General features: G+C 47.3%; 1 protein-coding gene across 5 annotated transcripts in view; it reads left to right on the forward strand.

The window, feature by feature from the left end:
* The window catches only part of FCHO1 (FCH and mu domain containing endocytic adaptor 1), a 50,580-nt gene that overhangs the window by 8,793 nt on the left and 15,808 nt on the right, over nucleotides 1-25,979 (forward strand). For 4 of the 5 annotated variants that reach the window (XM_035119332.3, XM_035119338.3, XM_035119339.3 and 1 more), the window contains exons 4-18: nucleotides 4,735-4,826; nucleotides 11,435-11,509; nucleotides 12,254-12,395; nucleotides 12,620-12,772; nucleotides 15,228-15,332; nucleotides 16,519-16,617; nucleotides 17,726-17,822; nucleotides 18,429-18,473; nucleotides 18,711-18,783; nucleotides 18,887-18,911; nucleotides 21,660-21,714; nucleotides 22,863-23,038; nucleotides 24,797-24,821; nucleotides 25,126-25,188; nucleotides 25,294-25,345. In XM_035119332.3, coding sequence (XP_034975223.2) covers nucleotides 4,735-4,826; nucleotides 11,435-11,509; nucleotides 12,254-12,395; nucleotides 12,620-12,772; nucleotides 15,228-15,332; nucleotides 16,519-16,617; nucleotides 17,726-17,822; nucleotides 18,429-18,473; nucleotides 18,711-18,783; nucleotides 18,887-18,911; nucleotides 21,660-21,714; nucleotides 22,863-23,038; nucleotides 24,797-24,821; nucleotides 25,126-25,188; nucleotides 25,294-25,345 — 1,277 coding nt within the window. Of the gene's footprint in view, nucleotides 1-4,734; nucleotides 4,827-11,434; nucleotides 11,510-12,253; nucleotides 12,396-12,619; nucleotides 12,773-15,227; nucleotides 15,333-16,518; nucleotides 16,618-17,725; nucleotides 17,823-18,428; nucleotides 18,478-18,710; nucleotides 18,784-18,886; nucleotides 18,912-21,659; nucleotides 21,715-22,862; nucleotides 23,039-24,796; nucleotides 24,822-25,125; nucleotides 25,189-25,293; nucleotides 25,346-25,979 lie in introns of all 5 variants that reach the window. The other variant, XM_088672874.1, reaches the window with a different exon arrangement.

A 25,979-nucleotide genomic window follows, 5' to 3' on the forward strand; every position in this document is an offset into this window, starting at 1 on the left:
TGGCAGTGGTCTTATGAATCATTGACCTGGCATTGCACAGCAGAACCTTCAGGTCATGTGGATTTCCCTTGTTGATTCCAGTATCCATCCGGTCAGGACCAGACCCGGAGGCAGGGATAGTTCTCAAACAACGACTAAGACTGCCTCCTTGGTAATGACGTGGTCTGGTCTTAGCGTAACTCCTCCTCCTGCCCATGATCGCCAAAATCGGGTGTCCCAATACATCCCCCCCCCAGGAACCCATTCTTTTGGCTGGGACCCACTCCCAGGCAGCCCTGACCCTTTCACCTTAAAAAGCAAAATACAAACTATACAATAACGTAACAAAACAATGAAAGTAAAAGCAAAGCAAGAAACAATTATGCTAAAATTAAACTACTCCCCGCCCCGACTAAACATTTGTCCCACCCCAAACAGAAATAAAATAATAAGATAATACTGTATAATATATTTTTTAAAAAAACCCAAAACCAACCACCATTCGAGGTGCAGCAGATTTGTTGTTGTTTAGTCGTTTAGTCATGTCCGACTCTTCGTGACCCCATGGACCAGAGCACGCCAGGCACTCCTGTCTTCCACTGCCTCCCGCAGTTTGGTCAAACTCATGTTGGTAGCTTCGAGAACACTGTCCAACCATCTTGTCCTCTGACGTCCCCTTCTCCTAGTGCCCTCCATCTTTCCCAACATCAGGGTCTTTTCCAGGGAGTCTTCTCTTCTCATGAGGTGGCCAAAGTCTTGGAGCCTCAGCTTCACGATCTGTCCTTCCAGGGAGCACTCAGGGCTGATTTCCTTAAGAATGGATAGGTTTGATCTTCTTGCAGTCCATGGGACTCTCAAGAGTCTCCTCCAGCACCATAATTCAAAAGCATCAGTTCTTCGGCGATCAGCCTTCTTTATGGTCCAGCTCTCACTTCCATACATCACTACTGGGAAAACCATAGCTTTAACTATACGGACCTTTGTCGGCAAGCAGATTAAGAACACTTAAAACATTTTAAACCATTTTTGCCACTTGCTGCAGAGAGCTGCTCAGAGTATGTGTGAATGTGGGCCCTGCCCCTTGGGCCTGATGGAGTTGGCTGGAGGAGGGAGCGGTCTTCCCAAACTCACAGGAGCAGCAACAGCAGCCGTGCAAGATGATCCAGGGTCTGGAAACCAAGCCTGATGAGGAACGGTTGAAGGAGCTGGGGATGTTTAGCCTGGAAAAGAGGCAGCTGAGAGAGCCATCTTCAAATATCTGAAGGGCTGTCATATGGAAGAGGGAGCAAACCAGTGTGGTGTAGTGGTTAAGAGCGGTAGACTTGTAATCTGGGGAACCGGGTTCGTGTCTCCGCTCCTCCACATGCAGCTGCTGGGTGACCTTGGGCTAGTCACACTTCTCTGAAGTCTCTCAGCCCCACTCACCTCACAGAGTGTTTGTTGTGGGGGAGGAAGGGAAAGGAGAATGTTAGCCGCTTTGAGACTCCTTCGGGTAGTGATAAAGCGGGATATCAAATCCAAACTTTTTCTTCTTCTTCTTCCTCTTCTCTTCTTCCTGCTCTGGAGGGTAGGATTGGAACCCATGGCTTCAACTTACAAGAAAGGAGATTTTGTTTTGTTTTTTAAATTCATATTTATTCATTTTACACATAAGAAAACCATACAAAAATACAAAAAGAAAATAGAACAAGACAAAAACACAGCAAAAAAGAAAAAAGAAAAAAATTAACTAATCTTATATCATCATCATATCATTTGGACTCCCCCGGTTCCCCCCCATTGGTTCCCCATTTCCAATTCCTTATACAGTGGTACCTCGATTTATGAAAACAATTGTTTCCGGAAGTCTGTTCATAAACTGAAGCATTCATAAACTGAAGCAAACTTTCCCATTGAAAGTAATGGAAAGTGGATTAATCTGTTCCAGACGGTCCACGGAGTACTTAAACTGAAGCGTTCATAAACTGAAGCGAACTTTCACATTGAAAGTAATGAAAAGTGGATTAACCTGTTCCAGACGGTCCGCGGAGTACTCAACCTGAAGCGTACTTAAGCCGAAGCATGGGTGTAATTGGTTCCGGAAGTCTGTTCATAAACTGAAGTGTTCATAAACTGAAGCAAACTTTCCCATTGAAAGTAATGGAAAGTGAATTAATCCATTCCAGATGGGTCCGCGGCGTTCGTAAACCGAAAATTCGTAAACTGAGGTGTTCATAAACCGAGGTTCCACTGTAGAACAGTTTTCTCATAATACCAATTATTTTCCAATTGATTAAAATTTCCTCTCTAATTATCTCCTTTCAATTTTATCTATTAACTCAATTTTTTATATACATACATTCTAATTAATTCCCCAACTTAAGTTTTCACCAGAAATGAATTCCCTTTTAATACTTCATTCTTCCCTCCTTCCCCTGGACCCAGGTTACCCAGAAAACCCAGCAAATTCCGTATTTCATACCAGTGTCAGACTTTTCCAATCAATCCAGCCTTAAATCACATAATTAAACTTTTCAACCCACCCCCACCCTTACCGCAAACTTCCAACAATGTTTTGTGAACCCAGCATGTTGTTTCCCCATTTTTCTTGCTGCTTCCCAACACCCTCCTCCCATCCCAGTTTCCCAGTGGTTTCCCTGCACTCCCTCTCTCACTGGGAGTGCAAGGGTCCTCCCTGGTTCTCTGTTGAGGGGTTCTTTAATCAAGTCCAGAATTTGACCCACATCTCTCACTTGTGGGACATTTTGCCCACAAGTAAAAAAAAACCAGCTTCTGTTCCTCTTGAAAGCTCCCCTGCGCCTGTCCCCTGTTGGCAGCAGGATACTGGGCTCGGGGGTGCTCTGTTTGCTGCTTAGAGTACAGCCACGTGCCTACTCGAAAGCTCCGGGTTTGAGTTCAGGCGTGTTACGGGTCAAAGGCCCTCCAAGCAACGTGAGCAAAACAAAACAAAACAAAACAAAACAACAACTCTCTGTGACTCCCGGGGACACCCAGTGCCAGCTGCAAGTAAACAGAGCGGGCATCAGGGTGGTGCCACCCTGGGGGGGGGCAGGCCCCATTGTCTGCAGATGCAGCTGAGATTCCAAAACAGCTGGAGGAACAGGCAGCAAATCTCTCCTTCTGTGCCTCAAGGGGATTTCTAAAAAATAGCCTTTATTTTCCCCCTTTTCTCCTCCCCAATGAGTCCCAGGGGGCAGAAGTGGCCCCCTCTCCCTCCTCCCTCCTCATTCACTCCTCAGAACATGGCAGGGGTGGGCTAGATGATCCCTGGGGTCCCTTCCAACCCCACGATGCTATGATTCAGTGATCCTAACCCCACAAGGTGGGTCAGGCTGAGAGGTGCAGGGGCAGCCCCCCTCCCCCAGCAAGCCAAACCCTGGCTTCTCGTAGGTCTCTGTGGAGCCCCACGACAACCCTGCGAGGTAGGAGAGGCTTTGCAGCCAGGCGGGGGTAATTTGAACCCTGGCCTCTCCCAGGTGATAGTCCGGCACTCTAACCACTACGCAACACTGCCTCGCTTAATTTGAACAAAACGAAAGCAAAGCTCGGATTATCTAAGCTGCCTTGCTCAGCAACGTCTATGCAAAACCACTGAGTCGCACCCCTCCCCTTAAAAAAGAAGGCCAAGGTGCCTGAATAAAAGGGCAGATTTCAAATAGGAAGGCCAGTAGTGACTACACTGACCGGCAGCAGCTCTGCAGTCCTTTGTTCAGATTCATGAGGACTATAAACTTTCCCTGTTTCAACCAGTCTCTTCTCCGCCCTGGAGGTTCGCTCTGTTTTTTAAGGGGATGGATTGCAGCTCAGCTGCTTTGAGTGCAGAAGGTCCCTGGTTCGATCCCCAACAGTATCTCCACTGTGGGTCATAGAATGATATAGTTGGGAGGGACCCCCAAGGGCTATCTAGTCCAACCCCCTGGTATCTCAAGTAAATCATCCATGACTGACGCTGACAACCTGCTGTTGGTGGTCAAGGTCCGCTTTGCTGTGCTGAACAGACCCAGAGGTCTGGCTGAGTCCGAGGCAGGTTCTGATTCTTCTCTTTAAGCCATGAGGACTAGGCTCTTGCTTTATTTTTAAAGGGGAAAGGCCGCTGGGGCTGTCCCCCTGAGCCTAAACCGCTCAGCGCCGACAGCACCACGTTGCGACGGAGCAGTGGTCCCGCTCGCATGATCCTGGGAAGGCTTCCGCCCTGCCTTCTCTCTTTCTGTGCCCTCCAGAACTCCCTGCCGCAGGGCGTGGCCTTGCAACCACCTTGCAGAGCTCAGAAAGGCATGGAAGGAGGCAGAAAGAGAATGCATAGGACCTGTTTTGTCACTCAGCCATCAACGCCAAAGCCGCCTCTGCAGGGAGGCGGGTTGCCTAGCGACTGCGGACACGCACACCTTGCCATCTCCCCAGGAGGAATGCAAAGGAGGGAGATTTGCTCTGCAAGGGGGTGGGTGGGGAAGGGTTGTGATTGGTGAAGGGACGGGTGGGGGGGAGCGGAAGTCCACCCCCAGAGACCCAGGCTCCACGCACAGAGCTGGGGGGGAGGGGTGGGGAGAGAAGGCCGGTTAAAAGGAGAGGGAGGGTAGATTTGGGGGAGCTCTCTCTCCCCCTATATGTACAGATGAAACTCGGAAAATTAGAATATCTGGGGGGAAGACAGATCAAACGTCGTATTTTGGGTTCCTGAAATGTTGGTTCCTGGCAGGTCATCCCTGGTTATTTTGGAGCCACACCTCATTTTCGCCTTCTTGCTTTTCACTGCAGGGCGAGAAGAACCATGGCTTTGACGTCCTCTATCACAACATGAAGCATGGCCAGATCTCAGCGAAGGAGCTGGCGGACTTCGTGCGGGAGAGGTACTGATGGCTTGGGGCAGGGCTCTCTCCAATTCCCCCTGGCGTGCCCCCGCAGCCTGCAAACCGTCATCCACTTATCTCTTTTTTCAGATTTGTTTATTTTTATTTTTATTTTTTTAAAGTAATTTTTATTGGATTTTACATAGAAAAAAAGAAAAAAAAGAAAAGATAATAAAAAATAGAAAGAAAGATTATATAAAACAACATCGTCAAATCTTGTCTCCCACAATTCTTCACATATTATATAACAATAGGATGTATAGACAATCTTCAGCTCCAATTCTAAACTTTTTGGACTTCCTCATTCCCCCCCTTCTTGGGTTCACAGTAATTTACTCATTCTTGCAGTTTCTAATTCTATATTCCCATTCTCTCCTCCAAATTATAACTTCTTTTTAAACATTGACCCTTCACTTTTCCATTTTTACCTTAACATTCTCTACCCTTTATCCAGAAAAATTCAAACACTATTAAAACACTTCATTCCCTTAATATTCCCTCCCACCAGACTAAATCTACCCCCCTTTCCTTGGAATCGGTGTCTCCAGAGACTTCATCCAGCTCCTTAATACGTTCCAGATTCAGACCATTCCTCACCCCACTCCTGCTCTGTCCCAGTCTAAATTTTGCCGAACCGTCTCCCCCCTCTTCTGTATTTCCCACTTATCAAAGCACAATTCCCTATTGCCAGTTTGCTCACGGAGCCCTGGTTTGCAAATCTCCCCTACACTCTGCAATTGGGGGTAAATTTGCAAGAGCTGGAGGGACCCAGGTGGCTCTGTGGGTTAAACCGCAGAGTCTAAAGCTTGCTGATCAGAAGGTCGGCGGTTCGAATCCCTGCAACGGGGTGAGCTCCTGTTGCTCGGTCCCAGCTCCTGCCCACCTAGCAGTTCGAAAGCACATCAAAGTGCAAGTAGATAAATAGGGACCGCTCCGGCGGGAAGGTAAACGGCGTTTCTGTGCGCTGCTCTGGTTCGCTAGAAGCAGCTTTGTCATGCTGGCCACATGACCCGGAAGCTGTCTGCGGGCAAACGCCGGCTCCCTCGGCCTATAGAGCGAGATGAGCGCCGCAACCCCAGAGTCGGACACGACTGGACCTGATGGTCAGGGGGCCCTTTACCTTTACCTTTGCAAGAGCTGAGCTGCCGGCCTGGAGGCGATCTCTTTGCAAGACCTCTTCTTCATAACTCGCCCATACCGTGCCTGAGGTTTTTTGTTTCGTTTTGGCAAAGATGTTTCATTTCATAAGTTTTTTTTATATATTGTGATTGGATTTTGCAGGCAAGCTCCCTAAGTCTGTTATTGGCTGGAGAAGAGTGGATGGAAGCAGGGATCCAGTCAAAGCAAGGCAGATCTTTATTTTTCTGCTGCAACAGAGATCCTTGCCCTGCTCGCAAGGAGGCACAGCATCCTGGGATCTTTTGATTTTGTCAGGGGACAGATTTTTAATTCCCGGGAAACGGGGACGTCTGGTAATCTTAGTCCAACCCCCTGAAATGCAGGGATTTTTTTGCCCAATGTGGGGCTCGAACCCATGACCCTAAGATTTAGCGTACTCATGCTGAGCTGCCCCAGTTGCACAGGGGTTTAAATAAGCCCGAGAAAAGAATATTAGTGTTATTGGATTTACCAAGCCTAGTTGCGGATTTATAAAAGTTTCCTTGGGCTGAATCAACAGAAGCAAAGAAAGCTTTGCAAAATTCATGCCAGGTGCTTGTTCATACCCATGCGATCTCTTTTAAGGGGGAGAAATATTGCAAAGCGAGAAAAATCTCAGGGTCTTGCTCTTTTTCTAACCGACCAGCACCCCAAATCTGTGTTTGGCAAGCCTCTGTTCCTAATGGATGGGGTTTCTAAATCTGCAAAAGTGTGTTTGCAGGAGGGAAGGAAGTGGCTTTTCGTCTCCTCCGGTGGCCACTGGGGGGCAGAGCTGCACCTCTCTTGATCCCAGGTGCCAGCTGGACAGGTGAATCACCCAAATCAATGGCCAGGTATGTTTATAAGCGGGTAGCTTCTGAGTGCAGAATCTGGCCTGTGCAGTGTTTCTCTCTCCTTTTAAGCAGCATCAAGCATCTTCAATTGCATGCCAAAAAATCCCACCAGGCCCTTCATTTTTTGCTCTCCAATGCTTTGTCAGGTAATCCCACCCATTCTCTGTTTTCCCGGAGGAGCAAAATCTGATTCCCTATAAGAACTCGATCCTGTTCCTTTTTGGGGAAGCGGTCAAGATGAAAATAGCCATAAATGGTCAAGGGATGGTGGGAGCAATTCTTCCAGGAGGGAGGGTTGGGGCTTTTTGGTTCAGAGAAAAAGCGAGGAAGAGGTAGAATTTTTATAAATGACTACCGTGTTTCCCCTTTTTTAAGACACCTTAAGTCTTATAACTTTTTTTCCTCAAAAAACCACATGGTGTCTTATTTTCAGGGGATGCCTTATTTTTATTATGTTTTTATGGTACCTATGGTTCCGGGCAGCGGGGCGGCAGGCCTCCTCGGCATGGCCAGGAAGAGGCCAGGCCGCTGGCTCGGCGCTCCGCCCGGTGATGCCTTTGTCTTGGTTTTTTAAATCTTTCTCCCATCCCCCCCCCTGCCAACCGCTCCAAGGTTCCTGCTGCTTTATTTGGGTGTGTGTGTGTGTTTCACGAAATAAACGCATGAGGATGAGCAGGGCTGAGGGATCCCGCCCAGCCTTAGACAGGCCACCCGCGCGCCTTCCACCCACCGCACGAGGCCGGCCGAGCTTGGCGAGGCGGAATGCCTCCGGGGAATGCAGGGCCCGGGCAAGGCAGCACCGAGAGCCCCCACGGCCGCCGGGAGACGTGACGCGGCCACCGCCCACACAGCCATCACCCTCGTCCCCGCGTCCCTTTCATGCCTCTTGCTCAAAGCGAGGCGCGGCGTTCCCTACGCTTGGAAGGAGCCGCGTGCCCATGGCTCATGCAGCAAGGGCCCTCCCGACTCCTTCCCAGGTGCCCCTTTCTCCTCCTCCTTGCCGGTTCCGGGTGGTGGGGTGGCAGGCAGGAAGAGGCCAGGCCGCTGGCTCGGCGCTCCGCAAGGCGCTGCTGGGCGCTCCGAGCGCTCGGCGCGTCAGAGCGCTTCGCTCTGCAGCCGCCGGTTCCGGCGGCGCAGAAGGGGCCAGCAGCGCTCCCGCCGCTGCCTGTTGCCCGGGTGGCGCGGAAGGGCCCGCGGGCCTCCCGGCACCGCTCTGCCTTGGGCCATGCAGCCCACGACGCTCCGGCGGCGCGGAAGGGGCCAGCAGCGCTCCCGCCGCCGCCTGTTGCCCCGGTGGCGCGGAAGGGGCCAGCAGCGCTCCCGCCACCGCTCTGCCTTGGGCCATGCAGCCCACGACGCTCCGGCGGCGCGGAAGGGGCCAGCAGCGCTCCCGCCGCCGCCCGTCATTCCAGCCGTGAAGAAGCGCCCGCGGGCCTCCCGCCGCCACTCAGCCTTGGGCCATGCAGCCCCCAGGGGCGAGCAGCGGCAACAGCAACAGCAGCAACAGGACAGCGCTGCTGCTGGGTCCCGCTGCCTCAAGGCGAGCGGCGCTGCTGCGTGGAGATATGGCTTATTTTCGGGGGGTGTTTAATATTGCACAAATGCTTTAAAAGCCTGCTATGGCTTACTTTCTGACTACGTATTAAAAAGGGGGAAACATGGTAGCTGACCCGGCCACGCGTTGCTGTGGTTCTTTCCTGTGATCCCCCCACCCTGTCCCAATCCATGATGTATCCTGCCCCTCCTCCCTCCACCCCGGCTCATCCCTGTGTTTCGGTAGGATACCCTTCCCTCTGTTGTCCCTGGGGAGTGTTGGCCCCTCCCCCCATATCTCCATACCTTGGCCCCCACCCTTCAAAAAGGAACTGTCAGCTTCTAGGTTCTATTTCCAAGCATGCACTTTTGTCTGAGCCTTCTGTTGTCCCTGGGGAGTGTTGGCCCCTACCCCCGGTATCTTCCTACATTGGCCCCCACCCTTGGAGAAGGAAATGTCAGTTTCTGGGTTCCATTTCCCAGTATTTACTTTTGCCTGAGCCCTCTGTTGTCCCCTCCCCCCTGTATCTCCATACATTGGCCCCTGCGCACGCATCGTGAACATTTATATATATATAGATTAAGGATCGGGGGTGATGATGCGCCCTGGGACACAGAGAACTACTTTAAAAATCCCGACCCGGGGGGGTGTCAAATAGCGAAGCCCCACAGCCCCGTAGCAACAGACATGCCCAGACAGAAGGAGGGGGGTCATATGGGCCACTTGGCCTCCGAATCCAAAGGGGGCCTCGGTCATCATATTCACAATCAGTAAAATGAAAAAAGTAACAAAAGGGTTAAAAACAGGACCTTGTGTCTGGCCCTGCAAGGGCCTGGCAACAGAAGGCGCGTTCTGAAGCACCCAAGTTGTTCATTTCCATAAAAAACCCAGGAAGTGGCAAGGGGAAGGTAGGGGATTGGGGACTGCAAATATCTGAGGACTTAAACTGGGGAGAGAAAGTGCATGGTTGTTGTTTTTTTAAATAAGCCATAGCAGGATTCCTAAGCATTTGCGCAATATAAGCCATACCCCGAAAATAAGACATAGTGATAGGTGCAGTTCTGGAGGGCCCCAAGGAAGAGGCGAGGCTGGACGCGTAATAAAAAATAAGACATCCCCTGAAAATAAGCCACTGTGGGTTTTCTTTTAGGGAAAATAAATATAAGACAGTGTCTAAAGCCTAGGTTAAAAAGGGCACGACTGCCCTTACTTAAAATGGCCGCCAGAGCCTCGCATGTGACACAATGCCCACTAAATTATAACGCGAAAACCCCTCGCTGTGCCCCCAAGTGCGTGTTAGGAGAAATGATGGACGACTGCCTAATGCTGCCAGGCGTTTATTAATGCAGCCGTCGGGAGAGGCTTTGGGGGTGGAATGGCTGTTTTGGTGGTTGTTGGACAGTTGCCCCCCCCAACGTCAGCCCATGACCTATTTGGGCTCCTCCTCCCCCCACCTCCCACCCAGGGCTCCATTCGGGAGAGTATTTAAAGGGCTGTAGAGCTGAGGCCTAGTCTGTAAAATGGAGCCGAGGCCTAGGCTGTAAAGTAGAGGCGAGGCCTTGGCTTGGGCTAGTATTTAAATGTGACCCGAGGCCTCCGCCCTGTATCTCCATTCCTTGGCCCTGGCCTGACTCTGTGGGTTGTGTGGCACGTTGTTGTGGCTAATCCCTGTGACTGCCCCCACTTGATCTATTCTGTTTGTTTCCCCCCCCCTCCGTGACCGGCGTATCTCATGACGTTTTGAAGGATGGTATTTATTTTTGTCTTGTGGTTATTTGGTGGGGGTAGTGGTGCTAAATTGTAAAGTAAAAACCCCTTGCCGTGACCCCAAGTGCATTGCTGTGGGTTACCCCCCCCGGGCCTAGTGGGGGCCTACATAAAACAAAGGCCTAGGGGTCTGGTAATGGCCGCCTTGGTGGTTTCAGTTGCTTGGTTGATGATGTCATTTGTTTTGTGGGTGTGGCTTAGATTTCACAGGAAGGGAGGGGGTGGAGGAGGGTATAACACCACTTGAGGGCGCTGTTTGACTTGGTGGAAAACCAGGTTTCTACCTGCCCAGATGCGAAATTTGAGGGTTTTTTGCCCCCAACAATGCTTGGAGAGTGGCCTGGATTGTTGTGTCAAAATTTCAGGACGATCGGTCAAGCGGTTACGGAGAAAATTGCGGCCAACAATTTCAAGATTTTTACATTTATATATATGTAGATTAACATACAAACTGTGTGAAAAGGACAATTGGGACTTTAAGGAAGAATGGGAACTTTTTACAAGTTATCTGAAAAAACAACAAAGAGACTTAGACTCACTGGCAGGATTTGAATAAACATACACAAATTTTATTAGTAGAATATGAACTTGAACATTATAAAAATAGCATTTACAATTGTAAAACATGCAGAAACAATATAGATCAATAAAACAGGGAGCTGGGGGAAGTCCTGGGGTGAGGGGAAAATGGGGGGGGGTATTTGATTGTAATGTTGATAATTGGTATGGATTAAAGATGCTTTCAATAAAAAATATATAAAAAAGAATTTTATTAATGTTGAGAGAGAGAGAGAAAGAGAAAGAGAAAGAGAAAACAAAATATATCTGCAATAGTGAAATGTCATTAAAATAGAAATGGGATTACTAAAATATATAATACATGATAGATAGATAGATAGATAGATAGATAGATAGACTTATTGTATCCCTCGTGTATATGTTTTGATAAATACTTTCCAAATATCACTAAATTTGTCCCTAGAACACCTGGAAGTGATCCGTTCCTAGGATGCAAGAGTTGATCAAAGCCATGCATTGCATGCAGAAAGTGGAGGGAGGAAAGGATTTCTCCCCTGTAGGAACACCTAAACTGGCAGACATCCCACGAATGTTGGAATATTCAGGGCAGATAATTCATGCAGCATGCAGTTCTAAACTGCGGAACTCCCTGCCACAGGAGCCAACGTAGGCGGCTTTAAAAGAGGATTCCTTGTGACCCAAGAGGGCTTTTCAGATATGCTTGGGCTCTTCGAGATCCCACTCTGGAACACTCCTCATTCCTCCTCTTCCCTCTTCTGCTTCTTTCTTCTCCGCAGGGCGGCTGTAGAGGAGACCTATGCCAAGTCTATGGCCAAGATGTCCAAGATGGCCGGAAACAGCACTCAGCTGGGGTGAGCCCTAGAGAACAGAATCACAGAGTCGGGAGGGGGAGGGACCCCCCCCAAAAAGCACTCACAACAACAACAACAGTTTTATTATTTGTACCCTGCCCATCTGACCGGGGGAGGTGGTATTGTTTTGCTGTTTTGCTTCCAATTACCAATTTTTTTTGTTTTTGCCCTGTACTGTATTTTATTCTGTGAACCGCCCTGAGATTTTAGGATGAAGAGCAGTACATAACTATAATTTTTGCTGTGTTCTTAATATTTTGTTGGGAGCTGCCCAAAGTGGCTGAGGCAACCCAGTCAGATGGGCAGCATATGAATTTAATCAATCAATCAATCAATCAATCAATTAATTGGGCAGCTTCCAACAAAATATAAGAACAGTAAAACAGTAAAACAACTTCTTCTTCTTCTTCTTCTTCTTCTTCTTCTTCTTCTTCTTCTTCTTCTTCTTCTTCTTCTTCTTCTTCTTCTTCTTCTTCTTCTTCTTCTTCTTCTTCTTGATTTGCAGTATTTTATAGCTCCTTACACAGAATGCTTTCCATTCCTGGAGCAGGGGAACAGAGCAAAACAAAATATGCAAGGGGCAGAAACGGCTAAAAATTGCGGAAATGGGGGGGGGGGCAACGAACCGGATGGCGGTTTTTTCTCAAGGCAAGTGAAGCAGAATCCAGGGATGTGGATTAACATTTCCGGTTGGCCTCCTTTCTCTCCCCTGCGCCCCCCACCCCACCCCCAAAACCCACCCAGGACTTTTGCCCCGCTCTGGGAGGTCTTCCGCATCTCATCGGATAAGCTGGCGCTGTGCCACGCGGAGCTGGTGAAGAAGCTGCAGGATTTGATCAAGGAGATCGGGCGCTATGGGGACGAGCAGCTGCGGGCACACAAGAAGGTAACGGGGGCCGTGTTGGGGGGATGTGGGGGCCGGCTAACGTCTCGCGGGTAAACCTGCCTGACCAGTTCAGTGCAATATGACCCTGGGTAAAGACCCCAAGAATTGGGAAGGGACCCCGGGGCATCACCCTGACAGACCCCCACCCCACCCCCTCTGCAGACCCACAAAAGTATTCTCTGTGTACACCCCACCCCACCCCACCCTGGCCATCCCATCGCCAGTCCAAGGACGAGGTGGCCGGGACCCTGGAAGCGGTCCAGATCCTGCAAGGAGCCGCTCAGCACCTCCCCAAAGCCAAGGAGACTTACAGCAGCCGATGCCAAGAGCTGGATCGCTTGCGGAGAGAAGGAGGCAGCCAGAAGGAGATTGACAAGGTGACCCTGGGGGGGCAACAAGTGGGGGGGGGAGAGATGGTGTGTGAACAGGGGAGTGGGCCTGCACACCCAGGTCGTCGTCAGAGGTGAGGGATGTTCGGCTCAGCTCTCTGGGTGGCTGAAGAGGAGACATTTGAGTGGATCTTCTTGCAAAAGGGGATCTATGTGGGTGTGGAGAAGGGGGGGGGGAAATAGCACTCCTTCCTTGCGCTCAGTTCCCCGGGCAGATTGCAGTGTTAAAATATTATGTTGAAATCTGGTAGGTAGCCGTGTTGGTCTGACGCAGTTGGAAAAAATAAAAAAAGTTGTCCAGTAGCACCTTAGAGACTAACTAAGTTTGTTCTGGGTATAAGCTTTCGTGTGCATGCACACTTCTTCAGATACACACTCTAACTGATATGTTAAAATCAGTTAAAGCTATTTACAGCCTGGAGGCTGATTCCTCTCTCCATCCCTCTCTCTTTGTGTGTCAATCGATGCCTTTCTGCCTGTCTAGCTATACAGGCTGTCTTACTAATAAATCATGTTCATCTAACTACCTCGTTTACTATCATATATCTCTCTTACTGATTAATCACCTATGTATTTTACTAACCATCTATCATTCATCTAATTAATCATCTGTTTTACTAATTGTCATTGATCTTATTAATCATCTGTCTATTATCTACTTTACTGATTAGCTGTCATCTCTTTTTCTTAATCATCTGTCGAACTATTCTACTAATTTTCTGTCTATCTGGGGTTTTAGGGGAGGGGGCCACCTCCTGTTCCTCTTGGGGTGATTTCCCCAGCTTGCCCACCCCCCCTCCCCGCACTCAGCTTCCACCTGTGGCTCCTAGAAGCTGCCGTGGCCACAATCCCATATAGAAAACACTTTTTAAAAACCCCAAAATACAGTTAACAATCGCAGCACAGACCATTCCAACTGCTACAACAGGTGCCGGGGGGGGGGGAAATCCGCTAAGACCCTCCACCACCATTTCCAGGGGGTCCACAGGTGGGAAAGGGGAGTTTGGGGAGAACTGCTGATCTCTCTTGCTGACGGCTGGGGCGAAAAGCTCAGTCTCCTGATGAAGGTGCCTGATGCCCCTCTGTGGCGAGGGAACCCCCCAATTGGGGGGGGGGGAAGGTGGCTTATTCTTTTTTTGCAATGGGGAGGGGAAGAGAAGGAAGGTCCTCCAACAATGCCGCTGGCCAGGCCCCACGGTCTGAGGATGTTACAGTCATAGAACCATAGAATCATCTAATAATAATAATAATAATAATTTATTATTTATACCCGCCCATCTGGCTGGGTTTCCCCAGCCACTCTGGCCGGCTTCCAACCGAATATTAAAAACAGCACAGCATCAAACATTAAAAACTTCCCTAAACAGGGCTGCCTTCAGTTGTCTTCTAAAAGTAAAATAGTTGCTTATTGCCTTGACATCTGCTGGGAGGGCGTTCCACAAGGCAGGCGCCACCACCGAGACGGCCCTCCGCCTGGTTCCCTGTAACCTCATTTCCCGCAGTATGGGAACCGCCAGAAGGCCCTCGGCGCTGGATCTCAGTGTCCGGGCTGAATGATCATAGAACCATAGAGTTGGAAGGGACCTAAGGGTCATCTAGTCCAACTCCCTGCTGTGCAGGAATCTCAGCTATTTAATTAGAAGTGCAGAGATAATCATGGAAAGAATGCAGCATCCCTCCCCCATTCTGCTAGCAAATTCCGATTTTTTATGAGCAAATGGTTTTTTTGGGTTTTTTATTTTGATTGTGTATTTTGCATTTTTATATTGTTATTTTATCCTGTGAACCACCCTGAGACTTTTGGGGATATAGTTAGCTATATATTAATGGGAATGCAGTATTATAAAACAATATTTAAAGAAATCTGAGGTAGAGTTAAGTGGAAGTCTTTAGTGGGAGGAATATAGATACGGGATTGGGATTATTGATTAATCAACAGGATATTGGTATCGGTTTATTTTATTTATGAATGATGAGGTGAATGAACGTTTGTCTGTCTTTTTTTCTTCTCTTTTTTACTCTTCTTTATCTTCTTCTCTTTTCTATTTCCTTTTCCTTTTTTTCCTCCTCTCTCTTTTTATTTAACTACTTATATAACTTTGAGAATTCTTATGGTTTTGTTTATTATTACTTATAACTTCAGAACTTCATGATTGTATTATTATTTTACCATCATTTTCTTTTATGATTTTGTAATATTATAAGTTATATATTTGTGTTGGTATAGTATGCGTGTGTTTTTGATCATGGGTTGAATGTATTTTAATTTAAATATAAATAAAGAGTTTTTTTAATCCAAAAAAAGAGAGAGACTTTTGGGGATAGGGGGATGTTCAATTTTTTATAATAATAATAATAATAATAATAATAATAACAATAACAATAACAATAACAATAACAATAATAATAATAATAATAATAATAATAATAATGGTGTCCGCAGGCTGAACTGAAGTCGCGGAAGGCGGTGGAGGCCCTGCGGAGGGCCGTGGAGAAGTACAATGAAGCACGGAATGACTTTCAGCAGAAGATGCTCGACTCCGCCGTGGTATAGGGGGCTGGTCTGGGCGACGGTGGAGGGCGGAGGGTACCCCAAGGTCCTCCCAATGTGGCCAGGAGTGTGAATGGGCCCTGGCGATCCACTCGCAAGATTGGCCCTCTCCTGGGCCCCCTGGGTGCAAATCCTTCCAACAGTTTGTTCCTTCTCTCGCTGCACCCGGAGTCCTTGCAGGATGGGACCAGCCACCTTGCCTCAGGCTGCCTGGCTTTGGGGGGTGCAAAGGGGGGACGGGAGATCTTTGGAAAGGGCTTGGAAATGCACCATTGATGCCGTCGCACGGATCCCGGGTGCAGCCGTGATTGGAGGGCCATGAGTGTGTGAGGTTCTGGTCGCTTTGGCTCAAAAAGGATGTTGCAGAGTTGGAAGAGGGTTCAGGAAATCACCTCCGAAAGCGCTGGGGACTTTTCGGTTTAGATAAAAGGCGCGGAAGACGGACGTTGATGAAATCATGCATGGAATGGGCAGAGGGGAGAAAGCTTGTCCCCCTTCTCTCATATTATGGGGAAAAACCAGAAATTATTTCTGTGAATTTCTATTCCCGGGGTCCCTGGAAGGCAGTCCCGGTATGGAGGGCCCCTCCTCTCTTGCAAGTATGTAGGGTCCACTGTGAAAACTTGTGTGCATCCAACAAAGCTGAGTGTTGGAAGATTTGGGAAAGGGTGAAAGGAAGGACTGTTAAACTGTGGAACTCCCTCCCACAGGAGGCAGGGATGGCCAACTTGGATAGCTTTCAAAGAGGATCTGGCAAATTCACGCAGGAGGAGAGGGCTCTGGAGGGCTCCTGGCCAGGATGTCTACGATCTGCCTCCACAGTCTGAGTCCCAGTTGCTGGAAACCACAGGAGGGGAGAGTTGTGTTCGAATCCTGCTTGTGGGCTTCACATTGGGGGATCTGGCCCTTGTGAGAACAGGAGGCTGGACTAGATGGTCCCGTTCTTACGTGGTTCCCCTCCATGTTTGAGCTATCAGAAGACGTCCATGCCAGGCGCTGCTGTGGCCTCGCAAAATCCCCCAACTTTCCTCGTCTCTGCATCCCCTGCATGGTTTCGGGGGCCCTTTCCCGAACCTTTCTCATAGAATGGTAGAGTTGAAAGGGAGCCCTGAGGGTCATCTAGCCCCTCCTCTGCAATCCCCCCCATTGCTGCTTTGCCTCCTCTCTGCCCTCTCCCTCCCAGCGCCTGCAGGAGGTGGAGGAATCGCATCTGGAGCAGATGAAGGTCTTGATTGGCTCCTACATCCACTCGGTGGAAGACACCCACGTCCAGATCGGGCAGGTGAGAGGCCAGTTGGCCAGGAAGGGCAACCGGGCTGGTTGCCCCCAGAGGACCCCCAGGTGCTTGGGGGGGGGGGTCTGTGGGGGGGGGGTCCGTCCTGGCCTCAACCTTGTCTCCTCTCTTTTTTTTTTTTTAAAAAAATATTCATTGATTTTATAAAAACACAACAGAAAAACAGAAAAAGAAACACAGAATATACACAACAAAATAAAACACCAACATTACAATAAAAAAAGATATCAAATCAATCTTATATCACAAATCTTTGTCGACTTCCTCCATTCCCTCCTAACTACGTTTCATTTTCTTACTTCCTTACTACTTAACTTTCCAAATCTTAATTCCAGTCTATTTATCAATTATCTAAACCTGTTTATACTCTTAATGCCTTACCAATACTGTGAATCTCTTATACCTATCTCAAAATACAATTCTATTCTAGTTAAATCTTAAAATTCAATACAATATTAACCCTTAACTAAATCTTAATGGGACCCAGGTGGCGCTGTGGTTAAACCACTGAGCCTAGGGCTTGCCGATCAGAAGATTGGCGGTTCGAATCCCTGTGACGGGGTGAGCTCCCGTTGCTTGGTCCCAGCTCCTGCCAACCTAGCAGTTCGAAAGCACGTCAAAATGCAAGTAGATAAAAAGGAAGATACAGCGGGAAGGTAAACAGCGTTTCCATGTGCTGCTCTGGTTTGCCAGAAGCGGCTTTGTCATGCTGGCCACATGACCCGGAAGCTGTACGCCGGCTCCCTCGGCCAATAATGCGAGATGAGCGCGCAACCCCAGAGTCGGTCACGACTGGACCTAATGGTCAGGGGTCCCTTTACCTTTACCTAAATCTTAATACATAATAAATTAACTCTCTTCTACAACCTCCTTTTACTTCCATTTCCTTTGCTAAAAATTACTAATCTTACCATTCTTTTCTAAATAAACTTTAAATTTCTTCCAATCTTCTTCCACCAATTCTTCCCCCTGGTCCCCCTGGTCTCCCAGTCAGCTCAGACAGTTCCATGAATTCTATCAGCTTCATCTGCCAGTCGTCCACTGTTGGTATATCTTCATTTTAACCTTGTCTCCTCTCTCCCCTCCCCAACCGCAGGTCCATGAGGAATTCAAGCAGAACATGGAGAACATCGGAGTGGAGACCCTCCTGCGGAACTTCGCCGAGAGCAAAGGGACCGGGCGGCATCCGCCGGGTGGGTTGAATTTCTGGGAGAATAATAGAATTGCGGAGATGGAAGGGTCCCCCAAGTGTCATGTAGTCCAGCTCCCAGCAATGTAGGTGCCACAGTTCAGGAAATCCACAGCAGATGGATTCGCCCAGATCCAGCAACCGGGAACAAAGGGAAATGAGGATATTTCTCCGGCTTGGGGAACATACAGGTGAAACTCGGAAAATTAGAATATCGTCGAAAAGTGCATTTATTTCAGTAACGCAACTTAAAAGGTGAAACCAATATATGAGATAGATGCATGACATGCAAAGCAAGATATGTCAAGCCTTTATTTGTTGTAATTGTAATTATTTCTCGTTAGGCGGGTCAATTATAAATGGAATGTAATTAATGAAATGTAATAGCGATGTTTATTTTTGTATTATTGTAACTATTTGTTTTATTACTGTGGAATTTCCAAAAGAAAGCATTTGTAAAAATTAATAGAAAAATAAAAAAATAAAAAGTTTTCGACGATATTCTAATTTTCCGAGTTTCACCTGTAAAATCTTGGCTTGCCTTGCCTTAACCTAAATGCCTTTAGCATTTGCCTTCCCCTTTATTGACCCCTCTTTCCTCTCCACATAGGACCACTGGATTTTGAGGAGCTGAGCATCATTCCTGCGCAGGAAGGCAAGTACGTCTGAGCATGGGGTGGCAGCCCCCCAGATCCAGGTGGGTTGGAAAAGGGGTGCGTGGGTCGACCTGGAGGAACTGCCAGATTTTTTGGCATGTAATAAGATCCAGAGACCCTTTTATAAAGGGCTTTAGAAAGCTTGTGGCAATTTATTATTATTGTAATTTTTTAAGTGCAAGCTTTTGGGTTCCACAGCACTCTTCATCAAGGAGGGACTTTCTCTTTTCTTGCAGGACCCAAGCGAACTCGCAGCAAAGCCTTCCGCATCCCTGGCCTGAGCCGCAAAGAACGGGAGCGGGACTCTGTGTGAGTTGCTCCTCCTTCTCCCCGACCACAGTGACCGATCTCACCCCCCAAGTCTGCACATGCTCTTATCTCTCTCTCTCTCTTCCTCTCTCCTTTTGCCCAGGGAGTCTCCAGACACCGAGTCAGGGGTGAGTAATTTTTATCATTAGCAAACAGGACCCACAGGAAAGTGTCGGGCCATTCAAGGAGCCGGCCAGCCGGCCAATCCCTCCCCATAGCTACTCCATTCCGTTTCCTGCTTTTTTCTTTTCTTTTTAAGCTGCCACTGAATGTTCCGTCCCTCCTGAGAATTGATGGATGGATTGACTGAGTTCATTTCTATGCTGCTTTCCCGCAGTGAGCTGCGTCCAAAGCATATTGAAATACAGAGCACTGCATTTCTGAAATTTAATTTTATATATAAAATACAGGGCTTGCCAGTAAATTAAAAAATGACAGAAATCAACAATTTGGCAAATTGGCACACGGTAAATTGAATATCGCAATGCTCATTCCTTAGTGGGCTGCGCTATTTTGCTATAATTAATCATTATTATTGCTGTCATTTATTTGGATTCTTTACCCACCATTAAAAAATACAAAATTCACTGTTTCGTTCCTTGGTGTTAAGCCTTGGGGCATCTGTGGAAGGCAATTAATAAGCAACTAGTAAATTTATCTATCTTATCTCTCTGTAAGTCACCTTGGGCCATTTTGAGAATTTAATGAAAAATTACAATTATTATTTGATTTCTAACCTTAATGCTATGTTGTTGTTGTTTTGCGGAGACTGTATAAATTTTGATTTAATAAAAAGAGGAATATATATTGGGTTCCTTACCTGACTTTCACCATAATTCCCAGGGCAGATTGCAGCGTTATAGGAAATTAAAATCAGTTTAAACAGTTTACTAGGTGGGTCCTAAAAACTGCTACTGTGCTTAAAGAATAACTGCTGTTTATTTAAAAGGATTTTGAAAAAAACCTTTTTTATATTTAAAAAATGCAGTTAGGGTACAAATCGAGGAAACCCAGCTGGATTGGCAGGGTAGGAATAATAATAATAATAATAATAATAATAATAATAATAATAATAATAATAATAATAATAGTTGTTGTTGTTGTTGTTGTTGTTAAACAATGGTTCTTTCTCATTCTATTTTTATATTGCTTTTTTATGACCTTTTAATAAACGTGTTTGGGTTTCAGCTCAATATGTTGAAAGCCTTCAATTTGTTGTTGTTTAGTCGTGTCCGACTCTTTGTGACCCCATGGACCATAGCACGCCAGGCACTCCTGTCTTGCACTGCCTCCCGCAGTTTGGTCAAACTCATGTTTGTAGCTTCGAGAACACTGTCCAACCATCTCGTCCTCTGTCGCCCCCTTCTCCTTGTGCCCTCCATCTTTCCCAACATCAGGGTCTTTTCCAGGGAATCTTCTCTTCTCATGAGGTGGCCAAAGTTTTGGAGCCTCAGCTTCAGGATCTGTCCTTCCAGTGAGCACTCGGGGCTGATTTCCTTCAGAATGGATGTTTCATCTTCTCACAGTCCTTGGGAGTCTCCTCCAGCACCATAATTCAAAAGCATCCATTCTTCGGCGATCAGCCTTCTTTATGGTCCAGCTCTCACTTCCATCCATCACTACTGGGAAAACCATAGCTTTAACGATACGGACCTTTGTCGGCAAGGTGATGTCTCTGCTTTTTAAGATGCTGCCTAGGTTTGTCATTGCTTTTCTTCCAAGAAGCAGGCGTCTTTGAATTTCGTGAATTTCACCATCTGCAGTGATCATGGAACCCAAGAAAGTAAAATCTCTCACTGCCTCCATTTCTTCCCCTTCTATTTGCCAGGAGGTGATGGGACCAGTGGCCATGATCTTGATTTTTTTTATGTTGAGCTTCAGACCATATTTTGCGCTCTCCTCTTTCACCCTCATTAAAAGGTTCTTTAATTCCTCCTCGCTTTCTGCCATCAAGGTTGTGTCATCTGCATATCTAAGGTTGTTGATATTTCTTCTGGCAATCTTAATTCCGGTTTGGGATTCATCCAGTCCAGCCTTTTGCATGATGAATTCTGCATATAAGTTAAATAAGCAGGGAGACAATATACAACCTTGTCGTACTCCTTTCCCAATTTTGAACCAATCAGTTGTTCCATATCCAGTTCTAACTGTAGCTTCTTGTCCCACATAGAGATTTCTCAGGAGACAGATGAGGTGATCAGGCACTCCCATTTCTTTAAGAACTTGCCATAGTTTGCTGTGGTCGACACAGTCAAATGCTTTTGTGTAGTCAATGAAACAGAAGTAGACATTTTTCTGGAACTCTCTAGCTTTCTCCATAATCCAGCGCATGTTTGCTATTTTCATCTAGTCCAGCCTTTCGCATGATGAATTCTGCATATAAGTTAAATAAGCAGGGAGACAATATACAACCTTGTCATACTCCTTTCCCAATTTTGAACCAATCAGTTGTTCCATATCCAGTTCTAACTGTAGCTTCTTGTCCCACAGACAGATTTCTCAGGAGACAGATGAGATGATCAGGCACTCCCATTTCTTTAAGAACTTTCCATAGTTTGCTGTGGTCGAGACAGTCAAATGCTTTTGTGTAGTCAATGAAGCAGAAGTAGATGTTTTTCCTTCAATAGAATTGTGTTGTTGTTTTTTTTAAAAAAGAAAGAGCAGCAAGCTGGCTCTGGGAGTCAGAGGGTCCTGGGTTCCAGTCTTACGGATCAGAGAATGATGCATCTTTTGCAAGCAAATAATCCATGAAGTTTCACATCTTGGTCTCTCCTTCCATTTTTTTTTTTGGGGGGGGGTATTTGAACCCCAAGGGAGATGCTTCCCCAAGGGAGGCTCCCACCCCAAACTTTTTCCTCCTTCTCTTCTCTCCTCAGCTCCCCGACGTGGACGAGGAAGGGTTCACCGTCCGGCCCGAAACAAATCAGAACGATATCCTTTGGAATATGTGGCTGCGCGGCCTTCTTACTCATAAAGGGGGAGGATGAGATTTTGTGGGGTTCGCCCCTTAGTTTGGAGTGGGGGGGAGTGGGGGGAGTGTCTCAGAAATAGGGGGAGAGGTGGGGTTTCCAGAGACCAATGGTGAAGACTGTTCCTGTTGTTCCAGGGAAGCATCAGTGGGGACAATATACATAATAGCTCCGATAAATTCACAGAAAAGTGGAAGCCATTTTTGGATTATTTGCAAAAAAATACCATAACCCAATGAAATTGCAGGCAGGATTTGAAATTTGAGCAACAGGAGGAACATGGCAATATATGAAATGGAGCGATATGGCTCAGTCGGTAGAGCTTGAGACTCTTAATTTCAGGGCCACGTGTTCGAGTCCCACCTTAGGCGAAAGATTCCTGCATTGCAAGGGGCTGGATTAGATGACCCTGCGGGCTTCCAACTCTCCAATTCTATGATTCCATGTATTAGGCAAAATATGTGTGATATTATGCAGTATGTACAAGGGATGTGTATAAGGGAAAGTGAGAAGCCAAATTATGAGACATGTATCACAAATTTGAAATTTGAAATTACAGGTGAAACTCGGAAAATTAGAATATCGCCGAAAAGTGCATTTATTTCAGTAATGCAACTTAAAAGGTGAAACCAATATATGAGATAGATGCATGACATGCAAAGCAAGATATGTCAAGCCTTTATTTGTTGTAATTATTTCTTGTTAGGCGGGTCAATTATAAATGGAATGTAATTAATGAAATGTTTATTTTCAAAATGTTTATTTTTGTATATTTTTGTATTATTGTAACTATTTGTTTTATTACTGTGGAATTTCCAAAAGAAAGCATTTGTAAAAATAATAATAATAATAAGTTGCATTACTGAAATAAATGCAATTTTCGGCGATATTCTAATTTTCCGAGTTTCACCTGTAATAGGTTAAAGTTATGAAAATCTAATAAAAAACTCAAGGGCCCCACGTTGGCCAAAAGATTCCTTCATTGCAATGGGTTGGGCTGGATGACCCTTGAGGGTCTCTTCCAACTCTTCTGCGATTCTGTTTCCACCCGTTTGGCCCCCTCCCCTGCTCCACCCCCTTGAGGCGTTTCCCTTGACTCAGTCTCCCCACGCGAACACCCCACCCGCTTTTGCTCCTCCAGCGACTCGGATTACGATGATGAGGAGCCCCACAAGTTCTACATCCGCATCAAGCCAGTGCAGCCTCGGGAGCGGGCCAGCAGCGCCGCGGCTGTGGAGCAGCTCAAGGCCTCCGTGGGGAACCTCATCCTGCCCCCCAGCATGGGGGTGAGAGAGAGGGAGAAATGGGAAGTGGCAGGCCTGGCGGAAAGACCTTGGCGCCCATCTCCCCTTGAATCCAGATTTTAGCTTTAATTTCTGCACCAGAATTCTGTGCGCTATGGTTCCCAGGACACTGTGGTTTCCAGGCGGCCGTTATCTGTGCCCTCCAAGTGTCTCACTGGGACTGATGGGGAGATATGGTCTAAAGAACTGGGTGCAGGGCGCCCAGTCGGCAAAGTCTGCCTGCTTGAGGGAGTGTCTGGGAGGCCAAAGGTTTTCTTCTAGATCAGGGCTTGCCAACGTGGCGCCCTCCAGAGCCCCATCTGCTGCGTAATGCCTCTTCCACATTCATAATAATAATAATAATAATAATAATAATAATAATAATTGATATTTATACTCCGCCCATCTGGCTGGGTTTCCCCAGCCACTCTGGGTGGTTTCCAACAGAAAAATATAATAATAATAATAATAATAATAATAATAATAATAATAATAATAATAATAATTTATTATTTATACCCCGCCCATCTGGCAGAGTCTCCCCAGCCACTCTGGGCAGCTCCCAATTGAATATTAAAACAATACAGCATTAAATATTAAAAGCCTCCCTAAACAGGGCTGCCTTCAGATGCCTTTTAAAATTAGGATAGCTGCTTATTTTCTTGACATCTGATGGAAGGGCGTTCCACAGGGCGAGTGCTGCTACCGAGAAGGCCCCATTAAACATTAAAAGCCTCCCTAAACAGGGCTGCCTTCAGATTTCTTCTAAAAATCTGGTAGCTGTTTTTCTCTTTGACATGGGATGGGAGGGCGTTCCACAGAGCGGGTGCCACTACCGAGAAGGCCCTCAGCCTGGTTCCCTGCAACTTGGCTTCTCGCAACGAGGGAACCGCCAGAAGGCCCTCCGCGCTGGACCTCAGTGTCCGGGCTGAACGGTGGGGGTGGAGACGCTCCTTCAGGTATACAGGACCGAGGCCGTTTAGGGCTTTAAAGGTCAGCACCAACACTTTGAATTGTGCTCGGAAACGTACTGGGAGCCAATGTAGGTCTTTCAGGACCGGTGTTATGTGGTCTCGGCGGCCGCTCCCAGTCACCAGTTTAGCTGCCGCATTCTGGATTAGTTGTAGTTTCCGGGTCACCTTCAAAGGTAGCCCCACGTAGAGTGCATTGCAGTAGTCCAAACGGGAGATAACCAGAGCAAGAACTCTCAGTCGTTGAGGTGCCAACCTGCCCTTTTTCTTGACGCCTGGGTGGAAAAAAAAATCTTTGTTTGGATCTATAGGAATGTCTGGATTTACGGCTGCCCATTCTCCTGATTGATAATTTTATTGCTGAAACTCCTCTTTGTAGCAGCCCAGCCAGGACTGAATGAGAATTGAATGAGAGTGCGACTTCAGAACTTTATCACTTTATCACTCTATTTAGAAATCTGATCTCATTGATTTAAGAAGAATCTAGCAATGAGAAGAGCTAAAAGACCCAGGTGTCCTGATATGGAAACTGACTCAGAGTCCCCTGGTTTCAAACAGAGTAATCTAGAATTTTATTGCTTTATCCTTTCCACAAATGGCTTTGAACCTCCCCGCCTTCTAAGTGTAAATTTTACAGAACGAATAAATAAACCATCCGGGGAGGAAGGCAACCAACCAACCAACTGTAGGGAGCGCAGGGTGGCCTGCCCCCTGATCTCGATGGTTATGAGCATGGGCTGGGGGCCACAGCATCTTCCTGACCTCTCCCCTTTCTCCCCTCTTTCTGCAGTGCACAATGAAGAGGCATTCTTCCAGTGAGTGCTCTGTCTTGGACACTTTGGGTGAGGTTGGGAGAGAGGGTTGCCGCTGCGGAACTCCCTGCCACTGCGTGGCTTTAAAAGAAGGTTGGACCAGTGCATGGAAGAGGGGGTGGGGGCATTGAGGGCTCCTAGCCACGATGGCTCTGCCTGCGCAGTCAGGGGCCAGCGATACTTCTGGATCCCAGTTGTTGGGAGCCGCAGGAGAGGAGAGTTGCTCTCGCACTCGGATCCTGCTTGTGGGTGCTTCCTTTGGGGGCATCTGGCTGGCGATTCTTAGGTTTTCTTGATTCTTTTCCAGGGCACCTGAAAGCACTTGCCTCGGCCTCAGCCGAGACGGATTCTGACACGGCCCCTGCCCCAGGTGAGAAAAAGGGGGAGATGGGGGTGGGGAAGGCTAGGGGGTGGGCCCTCCAACCCTCCAATTCTACGATTCTCTAAATATTTATTTCCAATTTGCTCTGTGCAGGTGATAAGTCCGGCAACCCGCAGGCACCTCTCTTCGGCACCCGTATGAAAAGGTAACTCTGGGGTCTTTGGAGAGCAGACTCCACTCTGCACTCTGATATCTGTGTCTGTGTGCAAACGTCTGCGGAACTCCCTTCCACTTGAGGCCAGTGCTGCCCATTTGACTCAGTTGCCCCAGCCACTCTGGGCAGCTTCCACACACCAAAAAAATAAAAAAAACCACAAATATTTCTGTACCCTGTTCAGATGTAGGAGGTACAAAAACAATTAAATTGACTAATTAATTAGTTAAATTTGTGAACCACCCTATACCCATAGATCTTAGGGCGGTTCGTGACATAAAATCACTTAAAATCATGTATTATTATTATTATTATTATTATTATTATTATTATTACTACTGCTCGATTACAGAAAGCAGTTTGCAAAAGAGAGAAAACAATAATACCATTGCTGAAAAATTTGCAACCGTAACCAAAGGCATACAGAAAGGGAAACGGCACAACGGAATGGACTGAAACTCCAAATTCAAACTTTCTAAGCTTGTCTAAATGTGAGCGTCTTCGGCAGGCGCCAAATAGAATGGAGTGAAGGTGCCTGGCTGGTGTCAAGAGGCAGGGAGTTCTACAGGCTCGGTGCTGGCACACTGAAAGATGGTGGCCTCACTTAGGATGTGGCACCTGTAAA

The sequence above is a fragment of the Zootoca vivipara genome, chromosome 6, assembly GCF_965207765.1.
Source record: "Zootoca vivipara chromosome 6, rZooViv2.hap1.1, whole genome shotgun sequence".
NCBI classification, from domain to species: Eukaryota; Metazoa; Chordata; class Lepidosauria; order Squamata; family Lacertidae; genus Zootoca; species Zootoca vivipara.